General features: G+C 35.7%; 1 protein-coding gene across 3 annotated transcripts in view; it reads left to right on the top strand.

Moving 5' to 3' along the window:
- Nucleotides 1-16094, top strand: part of ANGPT1 (angiopoietin 1) — a 274198-nt gene that overhangs the window by 236874 nt on the left and 21230 nt on the right. For 2 of the 3 annotated variants that reach the window (XM_060035231.1, XM_060035230.1), the window contains exon 9: nt 9291-11092. The exons of the other annotated variant lie outside the window; for it this stretch is intronic. In XM_060035231.1, coding sequence (XP_059891214.1) covers nt 9291-9451 — 161 coding nt within the window. In that variant the 3' untranslated portion in view covers nt 9452-11092. Of the gene's footprint in view, nt 1-9290; nt 11093-16094 lie in introns of those variants that run through there. 3 annotated transcript variants of the gene reach the window in all.

Genomic DNA, 16094 nt, shown 5'->3' with positions numbered 1-16094 from the left:
CATCCATAATCATTCTTGGACCTGCTTCTTAGCCACCAATAAACACATATGTTGGGGAGAAAAAATTTCCACTTATTGCTTGGGCTGGAATAGTCTAAGTAAATGTGTTTTTGTAATAAATGCCATTACCCTATCAAATATCCTTTTGAAAGAATCCAGGTCTTACAAATCTATTCACTCTGCAAAACTAATACGTGGAATTTAGATAGCTAAGAACTGGACAACATAAGGATGAATGTCAATGACAGTCCAGGTAACTTGAGTATTATCTGGAATTTATGTCCTACTTAGTTACTGCCCCCCCCACCACTATTTATTCTCTGTCATAGTTCCCCTTAGAACCATTTTCTCTGTCTGATTATTTTTCCTCTTTTTTTAAAAATAGTCTCTTTTAAGCAGAGAGATTTCATACTCCTTGAAACTAATAATTCTTAGTTCTCTGTCATCATCAATTAAAGCTTTGTTTTATCTTGTTTATTTATATATTTTCCATTGTTTCTTCTAAAAGGAATTAAGGGTAAAGTAAGATTTATTGCCTGCTTAACTGTCCCAAATAGTTTTCTTTAAGTACATGGAGGGATTTTTGTTGGAGAATGTGGTATCATTGTTACCCTTATCTTTCAAAGACTGAAAAACAGGAGATAGGCATAATTGAAAGCAGAAGGTATTTCAGCTAGACATAGGTAGAACATTTTGGCCTTTCTTCCTTCTTTCCTAACATCCTAACTTCTTAACTTCCTTCTATCAACGTAACATATTTTTAATGAGTAACTTGTTAAGAGTCAACAACTATGAGAAAAATGAGCAAGACAGAATAGAGCTCGCATCTATTGAGGAAGACCATCAGCAAAAAGCGAACAATAAATAACACAATTTCAAGTCATAACAAGTTCTAGGGACAAAATATAACAGGTGACAGAGTTATCGAAGGAAGGGGAAAGCGACTTTAGATGGAGTGTCCAGGGATCAAAGGCTGGAGTGAGTTGCCAGGAAGGATTGTGCATGTCTAGTTATGAACACCTTAAGAAGAGAATAGAAAGGTATTTATCTGAAAGAGTTTACGTATGCCCATCCCTATAGTTGTGGGTCTAGATAAGATTGTCTCTCACATTTTCTTCTGGTTGTATGATTTTATTATTCCATGTACTCATTGTGGCTACAGTAGAGAAAAACAGGTAACATTATTTTTCAGTGCATGGGTTGTAGTTCATAGTAAATTGTTAGTGGAAAGGAGGTATTATCGGACTTAAAAAGCATATTTGCATCAATAGAAATAGACGCCACAATGTTTTATACCTCCTTCCCCGGAAGGATATGTACTTATTTCTACCTTACCAGAAATTCTTCCATCCAATTTAAATATTGAATAATTTTTGTTTCATTATACATTTCTTATGGGACCAAACCATATATTTCAAGATCGAAATTGCCACACACATTTTCTATGGAACTGACATCTTAATTAATCATTAGTGATGATTTGTCAGCATACATTTATAAGCCAGAAATGTCTGTGTTCTGTGATTCATTGACCTCAAGAAAATTTGTAAGTTTTCTCCTTAAGTTTCCCCCTTTATATAGGATATTACGACAAATCTATATATTTCTGTAGGGGAGGGATAAATTTAAGAGGTGATTATAGGAAATATTTTCTTAGTCCCACAGGAGAGCCCTTCTTGTGCCCTCCTGAGCCCAAAGAAAGGAATCAGTTTCATTAAAAACCTAATGTTTTCTCTATTATTTAATATTTAGAAAATGAAAATGTAATATCATTCAGTTCATGCTTTTGTTTGTATGGATTTGTTGTATATAAACATAAATATGCAGAAAAATCTATGACTCTAAAATTATGAAAATTAAAACTTTTTCTCATTAGATTGTCACAATCAAAACAAACTTCACATTCAAAGAAAACATGGTCTTTCGTACCAATTCAAAATAAATTTTTCTAAAAGTCTGTTAGTAACTACAATTACTAAAGGTTGCCAACCAAAAATTAAAAAAAAAAAAACAACAAAAAAAAAACCCCTAACAAAACATGGTATTGTTTTACATTCTTTTCCTTACCTTTTCTTTCAACACAATTTTCTTATTTGGTATATAATATAAAAGCTATGTAAAAATGTGACCTAACCTTCTGCAGAAAGAATCTGTTGTGGTAAAAACTCGTCTTTTTTCCCACGCATAAACTATGTCAGCCAACAGACAAGACTTCGCTAAAGCTAACAAAGGACATTCTCAGTTCAATTCTAAAAGATGGGATAAAGCCGTACACATAAGTTCTTAGTACACCCTGGAACTTACCAGATGCTAGCAGTAGAGAGTTGATAAATACTTGCCTTGCCTGCTATATAACCTTGAAGAAGACAAAGAAAATGAAAGAAACTAACAGCCTCTCTAACTGGTTGAAGTGACAAGATCTTTGGGAAAATACAATCATCTTAGAGTTTTTGATAACCCAGGAAGGATCTGCTAACCATTGTCAGATAACTGGCATTCCCTGGGTTTTAAGGCAAAAATGTTGAGAGAAAAGATCCATATGGATAATTTAAGGTTGACCACAGAAATCTACATTGCATTACTTTATTTCAAAGCAATTTCTTATTTAGTACATAATCTCTAAGCCTATTCCACAAAAATGTACAGTTCTTGAAGACAGGGACATCATGCTCTGCACCACTGTATCCTCAGTGCCTAGCACAGTGCCTGGCACATAGGATGTGCTTGATAAATATTGATTAAATGAATGAATTTGCTATCAGAGACTCTGAAAGGACATTGTAAAATCACAAATGATCCTGGTGAGAAGACATAGAAATAAATCAATGTGAGTATGAATGTGACTTTTTTGTGAACTTAGATTTAAAATGCCTAAGTATGTATATATGAATTTGCATGCACAAACATGGAACAAAGGGGTGAATATTGAAGACTGGGACTGAATTTTAAGAATAACCAAACCCCAGAAGACTAAACTCCAAATTGGAAAACTTTGAGTGTTAAGTTTGTAACTTTCAAATAAAGTTGAACAGCCTAAGTGCAAAATTTAGGACTATACTCCTTTTTTGTGGGAGGAAGTTTCCACTTATTGGAAAAAGAACAAATAATATCGGAAAATATCTTTTAAAAGATCAGTTTGGAAAAAGGTGAATCAGAACTGATAGGCCTAGAGCGCCAGGCTGCCACCAAAGGTTAATAATTGACAGTGGATGAGAAATAACCAATTTTGTTTATATTTTACTCTAATAATAAATAATACAGTGAATATCTATTGCACTCTTAGTGTGTAACAGTCATTTCTTCATTACCATTGACTTATATTTAATAACTTATATGACACTTCCATAAATCCTTTGAAATAGAGATCTTTGGCAAGAATTGAGATACGGAAGAGTTAGATAAGTTGGCTAAGGTCACAGAATTAATGTCAGAAGTAAGATTTGAACTCGAGCTCCAGATGAGCCATTACCTTATCCACTCCTTCTGCTGCCACTCTTAAAAGGAATGGCATTCAAAGACAAGAATTTAGCTCTGTTTTACTGTTTGCAGCACATTTTCACAAGGATTTCCTCATTTAAACGTGGTTGAAAGTAAAATGAAGTTCAAGGGAGGAAAGAGGCAGTAAGAGAATACCTAAAGCATTTAAATGAATTCAAGATTATCAGCCAGGATAAACAACTTTTAATCTATGGAACAAGAAGAAGAGAAAGGAAAAAAAGCCAAGTGCTAGACTCGAAGGGGATGTAGAATGAAATGACAGAAGGAATGCAGACCTCTGGAAAGGTCCTTTGCCTCCCGCACACAAGGACATGCAGCTGCTCCTTGAGGCTCGTTATTGGTAGGGCTGAATTTGTACACGTGAACTCAGCGAGTGATTTTCAGGATGATCCCATTGATAACTATGGCATCAATCAGTTTTTTTCAGCCTCATCCTTAGTCACTAGCTAGTCATCCTTTATCGCTATAACTTAGTCATCCTTTATCACTATCAAAGAGGAAAATTCTTATTCTCTGTGCAGGTTCTTTTGCTTATTGCTGATTAGAATGCGTGCATTGAAAATGAGTGAAAGAATTCCATAACCACAGATATATCTTTTTATTTTGCTGTACTTTTTACCTTAGAAAAGAAGTGTTGAGAGACATTTTGTTTAGGATCAGAAGAATTTGAGTTAGGTTTCCTGACTTTCAAATAAATTTGAACTTCCTGAGTACAGAGTTTAGAATCAAGTTCCTGTTTTCTGGGCAGAGTTTCATTTATTGGTGATAAAATGTGAATTTTCTGCTTCAAAGATAAAAGACTAAAATGATTTTTAAAGGCCTCGGAAGCCCGAGATAGTTATTACAAAACTAAATTTTAATGAGTTAAGTGTAAATGGATTAGAAACATGCATCTCAGATTTCTTATTAAAATATACATGAGGTTACAGGTTATAAAGAAAAATGCTTGGCAAAGTAAATCTCAGCAATTGCCAATCTTAAAACATTTAAGACGTTTTATCAGTTGTCCCAACAGCAGACGGAAGCTGCTGCTTTCTTCCATCTTTGCTTGCATCACTGAGTTCTTTTAAGCTTAAAGTGCCTCTTCTAGATTAACTTCTTTAAGATATTGCTCATCTGTTATTCCCAGGCACTTACAGAACAAAGTACAACGTTAATATTTCCCCAGGATTGTATAAGATATATAATTCAGCTATTTGGTATCTTATCAGAGAGGAACTGTAACCCAGGCATACACTCCTCTATATGTTCACAAGGACACCTTCAATCTGTGCAAACTTGCATATGTTCTGAGTACCCATGAGTACATACGATCATTTATGAATGCCTAAGGGTACCTATGAGTAACCAGGAGTCTGCCTGCTTTCTATAAATATGCTTTAAAACCACATCTTTTCAGGATTTTGTTTAAAAGACCTGGTCATGCTTAATTTTTTCAAAGAGAGGTAGAAAGTGGACAAACTGAAATATTTGATACAAAGATGTTCCTTGTTGTTCCTTGTCAGAGAAAACAGAGAATACTTACTTGCACAGAAATAACTGTTTTTGCGACCTTCAAGTTCAGAGTATTTAATAAAGGACAGTACAACTGAAATTGTCATGAGAAATAATTGCCCTTTCATTTCATTTTCTGCCATCTTAATTCATCATTTTTATTATTGTCTATTGCTCTCTGATAATCCAGAGTGTGCATGGCCCACTGGTCTTAAGATAAAGAGATAAACACCTTGACCTCTTTGATTTCCACATGAAATAAAAACAAATCATTGAAAACAAAACCCATAGTAGGTACTTAAATGCCATGTCTTTACAATGCAAGCATTGAACAACTGTACTCATTTGGGTGCAAATTATTTTTGTATTCCTCTAATTAACCCTACCAAGCAAATAAGGAACTATGTTGGCGCTAATGACCTGGTCTTCATTATTGAATCATTGTGATGCCCCGATAAGATCTAATCCTTTTTATTTCTGCTCTAATGTTTCTGCCTGCTTCCTAGATAACTTACAAAAGAGCACTTAGATAGGATTTTATAGGCTTTAATAGTGCACCATCTTACATGATCCTTGCAGCTGTGCTGTGAAAATGGTTGATTAGACATTTATAATCCACATCTTAGGAATGAGGACGTATGTGACTGTGTGACGTTGGAAAAGTTCCTTAAACTACCTGAGCATCAGTGTCTTCGCTTTAGTACTTGCCACACCATGTAGGGCTGTTTGGGTAATAAAATGAGAAAATTCATATAAATACTTTAGCAGAGTCCCTGACACATATTAACTGTTCAGTAAATATCAAATATTATATACACTATTGCCTGAGATCCCTTAGTTATTAATTGGTGAAGTGGGCATCAAAGTCGAGATCTTCTAATTTCTGGTCTGGTACTCTAGGCTCCCCGTTGCCCACAGGAATATTTCTAGAAATACAATAAAAACCTCCATGTTCTTGACCCTCTTTATTTTGCTAGCCCTGAATTCTCCAATCCCTTATCCACTGGCATTCCAGCCAAGCTGCTGGCAGGCACTCTCTCCAGCTCTCCCAGAGTACACAATGTCTCTAGAAATCTCTTTCTGTCCAGTGAACTCACACCCATCCTTCAGCATCCAGCTCAAGTGATGAGTACACCTTATGGACCAACAAACAGGGCATTCCGCTTCTGTTCCTAAGATTTTCTTCATCTCTGTTAAACAGCCATTATCTCATTTTTTAACAGTTTGTTGTTTCTCTCCTATACAAAATTGTGTACTCCTTGAAGTCAGGAATTTTGTTTTACTCAACTCTGACCCCTATGTCTGTCCATTGGTTAATATTTGTTGAATTGATTCTAGCTTCAATTTTCTCCCCTTCATCATGCTGCCGCATATACTCAGTGTAGCTTTGGCAGACCACACTTACAGAGTGAGGGCTCTAAATAATATTCGATTAAACATTTAACCTGTCAGATCTGGTTCCCCTGGTTAAATATTGGTTCCCATTCCTAGAGAATGTTCCGCTTGTTCACCTGATGATAGACAAGTAGCCTGGATAAACTATAAGTTTTTCCACATTGTTCAACTTTCCACCAAGATTGCCATTTCTCCACCTTCATTCCCTGCAAGTTTCCCCCTTGTTCACTATATACCAACTACACTGATGTTCTTTTAGTCCCTAAACACTAAGCTCCCTTTCTTCCTCATGGCATTGACATGTGCCATGTTCTGCTTAGAAGAGTCTTTCCCCATCTTCACATGACTGTTTCCTCATCCTTCAGGTCTCATTAAATATCAACTTCTTCCATGAACATGAAAAGTCAAGTAAGTCTCCTGTTATGCTCCGTCATAGTTCCTGATTCTAAGTGCCCCCTCCTCCTTCCCCACCTATCGTCCTTCTCCTCCTGCCCCTCCACTTCCCCCTCTACTTCCTCCTCCCCCTCTCCTCTTCTTCTTCCTTTTCTCCATCATCATAGTCATGATTTGTAGGTATTTTATTTATCTGCTACTTTTTTTGGTCTGTTTCTCACATTGGGAGTAAGCTCCACGAGGGTAAGGACCACATCTGTCTTGTTGAGTGTTTTATGACAACAATTCATGATAATTACAAACTGAATGAATAAATAAAGAAAAAATGAATACAGTATATTCAGGTGTCTATATATATATTCAGGTGTCTATCAAATATAGCTTTTTTAGTAAACTAGACTAATTCAGACCATAGCGGGTTTATAAGGAGAAAACAGTCAATCTGTCAGTAAGCCTGTAGTCCCTTCCAGTCATCTGTCAAGCAAACTCCGGTAGATGCAGCACTAAGTATAGGGAATATAGACCATGCCTTTTCATTGCTCTTAGGATACTGAACAAAAGACTATGTGATTTGGTCTTCAGACCATCTCAGCTTCAGGCTACTGTTTCTCTTGTTAACTTTGACCCAGCCATTCTGGTCTTCTTTCAACATCTCCAAAATGCCATTGTTCTTACCATAGACATTACCCCACTTTACTCATTAGAAAATGTACATAAGATAAATTTATCCTATTCCCTCATGTGCCCCTGTTGTTTCTTGTCTCTTTCCTAAGCTCATCAAAAGTTTCCCAATGAATGTATCCTTCAGCCTGTGCCCTTCATTGCCAGGTTTCTGTTCCAACAGACCTCTGCCTTCCCACACTCTTCCAGAACTCTTATGGCTTTCTATAAACCAAACAAAACCACACGCTTTTACCCTGAGTATCCTAATGTAACTTGGAAGATCATTCTATGATTTGTAATAGTTCTCGACAGCAGAGTAACTGTGTTTGCTTTAGAGACCATGGTGGATATTTGAAAGACTATGAAAGGCTCATTAACATGATGGAAGAGTGCCTCAAGAAGGTCATAGAAAAGGAGGAGAAAGTTAAAATACCGAAGCAATTAAGTTGAGTTTCATTTTGTCCTTTGAGAGTCTTATGGGTAAATAAATTCCCTAATATTAGAAAGCCTTTTGTGATATAAATAGCATATTTTTACTAGTTATACTTACCAAAAAATTTTAAAGGAATTAATCTTAAGAAGAAAAAGGTGAAATTTTAGTTTTCTCCTTCCTTGCCAAATAAGAACTTGCTTGTCCCTCATGTTTTGACTGCATTAATTACTATGTTATTTGCATACAGTTGGTAAAGCATTAAATATAGTGTCTTTCCAAATTCATTGACATACCTTACTTTTTCCTAGGATGAATTAGCGATTAATACAGCTTGTTAGGCCTCTAGTATGACTTTATAAACAAACCCAGCTGGATTCATCCTCCAAAATTGAAAAATGAGAACTAGCTTTTCTCCATTTAACTTTTTCTAAAGTTTCTGCAAGATGATGCTCGTGTTACAGTTAAACATCAGCTGTACAGCTTTCTCTTTCTTTAGCTATTAGTCCCTTAGGTATAACTCTGTAATCAAAGGGAGGTCAACTGTATCCAAATACAAATATGCCAGAATGTCTCTGGCATAAATCTCTCCCTAAAGATTTCAGCGGTGTTACTTCAGAAGAGGGAGAAAAAGTACGATGTTTTATCTAAAAATCTAAGAACTTAATTCATTTAAAAAATAAAGTACTGCGTTATCCTTGCAGAGAGCTATGTGAGCATAGGATCTCTACGTTACTCATCATTTTTCTTTTTACTACGTTAGAAAGAACTTGAACAATCACAGAAAAAAAATACTGCTATATAGGAACTATATGGCTACTATTGCTGAACACCTCCCATAGTGCTATAAGCTACAGAGAGGGCACAGCAATTCAAATTCATAGTCATTTTCTGGTATCCAGTTAATTTCAGAAGCAGCTGAGGGCCAGTTCTTGGCAAAATTATGAAGTAGATGGAGAACATTTCTTTGTATTTAGATACCAGTTGTCTAAGCTTCTGAACTTTATTGCTAATACTTAATTGCTCTGTTCCCAATAACAGGCTTCAGGTAGAATGCCTCTTAAGGGTTTCATTCTACTTGCCCTTTGTATGAATCCAGGCCTGACTATAGCGTATCTTGAAGCCCAGATGCTTCCCATCATTACATTGCGAATTGAGTCCCAATGGAATGACACTGAAAGCTGATTTTCATGAAAGCATTCCTCTTTCTGATTGTTTGTACACTGTCTAAATTGGATGCCATTTAAAACAATTTCACTACCAAGAAGATATTTATTGAATACCTCCTTATGATTATTTGCAAATAATCATAAGTATGAATAAGTTTCCCCTCAGTTAATGGCATTAATTTCCAAATGTTCAGTTTACTTATGTAATTGTTCCTTCTTCTCTCTTCCGTTATTAACTAATTTTTCAGGCTGGTGGTTTGATGCTTGTGGCCCATCCAATCTAAATGGAATGTTTTATACAGCGGGGCAGAACCATGGAAAACTGAATGGAATAAAGTGGCATTACTTCAAAGGGCCCAGTTACTCCTTACGTTCCACAACTATGATGATTCGACCTTTGGACTTTTGAAGGCACAATGTCAAAAGCAATTTAAAAGGCTACCAAGAAATCTGGAGAAGCCACCAGATGAGAAACTGCTTGGAAACTTCTGAAGCAAACAATATTGTCTCCCTTCCAGCAGCAAGTAGCAGTTATGTGAAGTCACCAAGGTTCTTGACTGTGAATTTGGAACCTTTTGATTTCACAGAAGCCTCTCCTTGGGGTGACTGTGTTCATATGGCTTGACTACAGAGAATGCCACTCACTGTCATGCTTTAAAAAGGGAAGAAACTGTTCAGCTCGCTGTGCTTCAAACTACTACTGGATCTTATTACAGAACTATAATAACCAGATGATAAATATGGTTTATTTCACGTAAAACCGAAGAAAAAGAAGAAGATGAACAACAACAACAAAAAGAGTATACGTGAAGAATAAAAACAGGCCTGCCATAATCCTTTGGGAAAGATGTGTTGCACCAGTGAAATGGTGTTATTTCTCTGCAAACCTACTAACAATAAGTGTGTACTGTTGCACAATTTTAATAAAAGTTTAGGAAGAACAGCATTGTCCTCTGAGTTGGTTAAATGGATTTCAGAAGCCTAATTCCTAAATCACACTTACTAGTTGATTTCAGTTAACCCGTCTTCAAATTTAAATTCCATTTCGGTAAACTATAAAGAATTATAGTGCCTGAAGAATAGCAGTGTGAGGTTGAAAAACACTCCATTTCTCTTTGATTTTTTTGGTACAGTTTTCAGAAAAAATGGACATAATCAAGTATGGACATATAAGGCGAAAAATGATCTCCCCCATGCTACAGTTTTCATTTACTTTAAAAACTGACTGATATATAAATATATTTATAGCCTGAGTAAAGTTTAAAGAATGTGAAATATATCATCAAGCCCTTAAAATAATATACATGCATTTAATATTTCCTTTGATATTATACGTGAAAGCAGTATTTTAGAGTGTATTAAGTTGAAATAAAACCAAGTAAACTGGAACAGTTCATTTTACAGTATCTTCTTGCATGTGTACACTTGTGTAACTTTATTATTTTTAAAATCATTACCTTCAATTCTTCACCCTATTTCATGCTAATTTAATTTTTGCTAATTAACTGAAACTTGCTTTCCAGATTCACTCTGTTCCAGTTTCTATAAAAGACATACTCTGAAGTCTATGAAAAATGAAAGAAGAATTATAAATATCATTGTACATAGCCTGTTTATATCCATAGTAAACCTAATAGCTGTTTAATCTGGAATATGCAACATTGTCCACAGTTGATGCAAATAAACACACTTCCAAAAAAATCTACTATACCACTTTATGAAATATGTTATTTCTTCATATTTTTCTCCCTTGGACCCTGTTTTCTTAGGCAATTTCTGATGTTAATACATTATCATTAGGGAAGAAAATTGGCAAACTTTGTATTATACATTAAGGAAAACACATGCACAAAAAAGAAAATTAATCATAGTCACTTGACTAAGAAAATTCTAATTACTAGCTGCTATAAATCTCTTAATGAAAATATTCCTATGGGATAATCTATTTTAAGTGAATTTGGGGCACAGATTTTTGTGGGAATATGAAGTTACTACAATATTTTATCAGGAAGTGCTTTCTGCCTCTAAGTGTCCAAGGTTACAAGAGTGAACAGTTTTTATCAAAACATGAGGTGTACTATGAGATGAGAAAATTGAAATCCATATTGGGCTTCCTTTCTTAAAAAAAAATTTTATCAGGGCAACAATACCAATTTTAGACCTGGTGACTTGATCTGTTGTTCCTTTGTGGCTTTCCTCCATTTGAGAAAATAAAGCTACTCACATTTTTAAGAAATTATTTTTTAAAGTTTACCATCAAGTGTTTATACCTTTTTTGTGTGTGTACAAACCTGTTTTGCCTTACAAGTGATATTCGCAGGTATACCACAGTTTTTCTGTTCTTGGAGACTCCTTCATAGCAGCGTTTAGCCTCTCCCTCCAAAAACCTTCTTGTTTGTTTTCATTTAAGTGAATGAAAGTGAGTGTTTTGTTTTGTGTGTTCCTACAGATTTTTTTTTACCGGTCTTTTGATAAGTAATACTATTTCCCAACTCATAATACAAAAATAAAAGGAAATTATGAAAAAAGAAAGCAAGCATGATATTTACTGTTTTGTTACCTGGGTTTGAAAAATGAAATATTTCCAATTATTTATAATAAAGCAGTATAAAATGTTTTATGACTCCATATGTGCACTGTGTAATGCCTACATGTTGGTGGCCATTTAACATGTATACCCTTGGCATTTAATTATTCAGGATAAGATAATTAGGTAATAAGATTTTGTCTTTAAATTTTTATGTTAATTAATTCATGTAGTTTCTATGCCAATTTCTTCACATCAGTCACAGCTTTATTTGATTTAAATAAAATTGAAAGTAACGTATTTGTGCAACTCCATCTCATTTTAAATATTTTACAAGTTTTAAAATTAGAGATATATGGAAGTATAGTCTCCATAAGAAAAAAAGAAAAAACCTACTAAATGAACTAAAGCCTCAATCTTTGAAAATTTTCAGTCTTGGATGTGATAAGAAAGCTTAACTCCTTTAGAATGTTAGATCAAAGCAACGGTTCTGAATCCCACATCTCTACTGTATGATTGTTATGTCCTGTCAATTAATATTTTAAAAAATTTCTTATGTTTTTCTTTTATTGAATGAAAGGTTCTTTAAATGCTATAGTGCTTTACAATTTGCAAAAGCTTCATACACATGATTTAATACAATCCCATAATAGCCCTTTTTTTTCCCCTACCCTTGTATTGCCTCTGCCCTTTTTCCTCTCCCCACTGGTAACCACTAGTTTGTTCTCTACATCTGTGAGTCTGCTTCTTTTTGTTTTATTCACTAGTTTGTTGTATTTTTTAGATTCTACATGTAATTGATATCATACAGTATTTATGTTTCTCTGACTTATTTCACTTAGCATAATGCCCTACAAGTCCATCCATGTTGCTGCAAATGGCAAAATTTCCTTCTTTTTTATAGATGAATAGTATTCCATCATATATATATATATATATATATATATATATATATATATATATATATATATATATATATATATATACCTATCTTCTTTATCCATTCATCTGCTGATGGACACTTAGGTTGCTTCCATACCTTATCAGTTGTAAATGCTGCTATGAACATTGGGGTGCATGTATCTTTTCAAATGAGTATTTTTGGTTTTTTTGGATATATACCCAGGAGTGGAATTGCTGGGCCAGATGGTAGTTCCATTTTTAGTTTTTTTGAGAAGCCTCCATATTGTTTTCCACAGTAGCTGTACCAGTTTACATTCCCACCAACAGTGTACGAAGGTTCCCTTTTCTCCACATCCTGGCCAACATTTGTTATGTGTGTTCTTTTTTTTTTCGGTACGCGGGCCTCTCACTGCTGTGGCTTCCCCCGTTGCGGAGCGTAGGCTCCGGACGCGCAGGCTCAGCGGCCATGGCTCACGGGCCCAGCTGCTCCGCGGCATGTGGGATCTTCCCAGACCGGGTCACGAACCCGTGGCCCCTGCATCGGCAGGCGGACTCTCAACCACTGTGCCACCAGGGAAGCCCTGTGTGTTCTTTTTGACGATAGCCATTATGACAGGTGTGAGGTGATGTCTCATTGTGGTTTTGATTTGCATTTCCCTGATTAGCAATGTTGAACATCTTTTCATGTGTATGTTGGCCATCTGCATTTCCTCTTTTGAAAAAAGTCTATTCAGTTCTTATGCCCATTTATTAATTGGGTTGTTTTTTTGTTTTTGTTTTTTAATATTTATTTATTTATTTTTGGCTGTGTTGGGTCTTCGTTTCTGTGCGAGGGCTTTCTCTAGTTGCAGCAAGAGGGGGCCACTCTTCATTGCGGTGCGCGGGCCTCTCACTATCGCGACCTCTCTTGTTGCGGAGCACAGGCTCCAGACGCGCGGGCTCAGTAGTTGTGGCTCACGGGCCTAGTTGCTATGCGGCATGTGGGATCTTCCCAGACCAGGGCTCGAACCCGTGTCCCCTGCATTGGCAGGCAGATTCTCAACAACTGCGCCACCAGTGAAGCCCTGTTTTTTTTGTTTTTTGATGTGGAGTTGTATGAGCCATTTATATATGTTGGATATTAACCCCTTATCTGTCATATCATTTGCAAATATTTTCTCCCATTCAGCAGGTTGTCTTTTTATTTTGTCAATGGTTTCCGTTGCTGTGCAAAAGCTTTTAAGTTTAATTAGGTCCCATTTGTTTATTTTTGCTTTTATTTCCTTTGCTTTAGGATGTCCTGTCAATTGTTAAATGTTGGATTATTATATGACAATTAACAATAAATTCTGGGAACTCAGTGTAGAATAATAGGATGCATTCTGAATATCTGAGTTTGGTATAAAAGGTAAAGAGCATAAAGGGAGGTAACATTATCAGCTCTTGCTGCCACAGAACTGGGACTACCTTACCTAAGTTCCTCTTATGTAAGTTAAGTTTTAAAATACATGTATGCTTCCTACATATGCTGTAAGGAACCAGAAGTGGCTTTCAAGAAAGTACTAAAATATTGTAAGTTACAGTGGACTTAAAAGAAAATATTGCACACATAAGAATATCTGTGCACTTTAATACAATGCCTAAACATCAAAACAGTGATATAAAAGGTTAGAGAAGAAAATTATTAAGGCTCTAAATTAATTGAACGTTTCCATTAGGAGAAAGGTATAACAATAATATTCATAAGGAGTTTCTGGATTGTATTTACATAGCTCTCCCTTTAGGAAATTATTTTATAGGCTTAAGGGACAGAGGGTGAATTATTATTTTTTTAAACATCTTTATTGAAATATAATTGCTTTACAATGGTGTGTTAGTTTCTGCTTTATAACAAAGTGAATCAGCTATACATATACATATATCCCCATATCTCCTCCCTCTTGTGTCTCCCTCCAACACTCCCTATCCCACCCCTCTATGTGGACACAAAGCACCGAGATGATCTCCCTGTGAGATGCAGCTGCTTCCCAATAGCTATCTATTTTACATTTGGTATTATATATTAGTCCATGCCAGTCTCTCACTTTGTCCCAGCTTACCCTTCCCCCTCCCTGTGTCCTCAAGTCCATTCTCTACATCTGTGTCTTTATTCCTGTCTTGCCCCTAGGTTCTTCATAACTTTTTTTTTTTTTTAGGTTCCATATATATATGTTCACTTACAGTATTTGTTTTTCTGTTTCTAACTTACTTCACTCTGTATGACAGACTCTAGGTCCATCCACCTCACTACAAATAACTCAATTTTGTTTCTTCTTATGGCTAATATTCCATTGTATATATGTGCCACATCTTCTTTATCCATTCATCTGTCAATGGACACTTAGATTACTTCCATGTCCTGGCTATTGTAAATTGTGCTGCAATGAACATTGTGGTACATGACTCTTTTTGAATTATGGTTTTCTCAGGGTATATGTCCAGTAGTGGGATTGCTGGGTCATATGGGTCATTGCAGTTCTATTTTTAGTTTTTTAAGGAATCTCCATACTGTTCTCCATAGTGGCTGTATCAGTTTACATTCCCACCAACAGTGCAAGAGGGTCCCCTTTTCTCCACACCCTCTCCAGCATTTATTGTTTGTAGATTTTTTTATGATGGCCATTCTTACTGGTGTGAGGTGATACCTCATTGTAGTTTTGATTTGCATTTCCCTAATGATTAGTGATGTTGAGCATCCTTTCATGTGTTTGTTGGCAATCTGTATATCTTCTTTGGAGAAATGTCTATTGAGGTCTTCTGCCCATTTTTGGATGGGGTTGTTTGTTTCATTGATACTGACCTGCATGAGCTGCTTGTAAATTTTGGAGATTAATCCTTTGTCAGTTGCTTCATTTGAAAATATTTTCTCCCATTCTGACGATATTCTGTCTTTTCATCTTGTTTATGGTTTCCTTTGCTGTGCAAAAACTTTTAAGTTTCATTACCTCCCATTTGTTTATTTTTGTTTTTATTTCCATGTCTCTAGGAGGTGGGTCAAAAAGGATCTTGCTATGGTTTATGTCATAGAGTGTTCTGCCTGTGTTTTCCTCTCAGAGTTTTATAGTGTCTGGCCTTACATTTAGGTCTTTAATACATTGTGAGTTTATTTTTGTGTATGGTGTTAGAGAGTGTTCTAATTTCATTCTTTTGCATGTAGCTGACCAGTTTTCCCAGCACCACTTAATGAAGAGGCTGTCTTTTCTCCATTGTATATTCTTGCCTCCTTTATCAAAGATAAGGTGACCATATGTGAGTGGGTTTATCACTGGGCTTTCTATCCTGTTCCACTGATCTATATTTCTGTTTTTGTGCCAGCCCCATACTGTCTTGATTACTGTAGCTTTGTAGTATAGTCTGAAGTCAGGGAGCCTGATTCTTCCAGCTCTGTTTTTCTGTCTCAAGATTGCTTTGGCTATGCGGGGTCTTTTGTGTTTCCATACAAATTGTGAAATTTTTTGTTCTAGTTCTGTGAAAAATGCCATTGGTAGTTTGATAGGGATTGCATTGAATCTGTAGATTGCTTTGGGTAGTAGAGTCATTTTCACAATGTTGATTCTTCCAATCCAAGAACATGGTATATCTCTCCATCTGTTTGTATCATCTT

Source organism: Delphinus delphis, chromosome 17 (assembly GCF_949987515.2).
Source record: "Delphinus delphis chromosome 17, mDelDel1.2, whole genome shotgun sequence".
NCBI lineage: Eukaryota > Metazoa > Chordata > Mammalia > Artiodactyla > Delphinidae > Delphinus > Delphinus delphis.
This window is presented reverse-complemented; position numbering and strand designations above follow the sequence as displayed.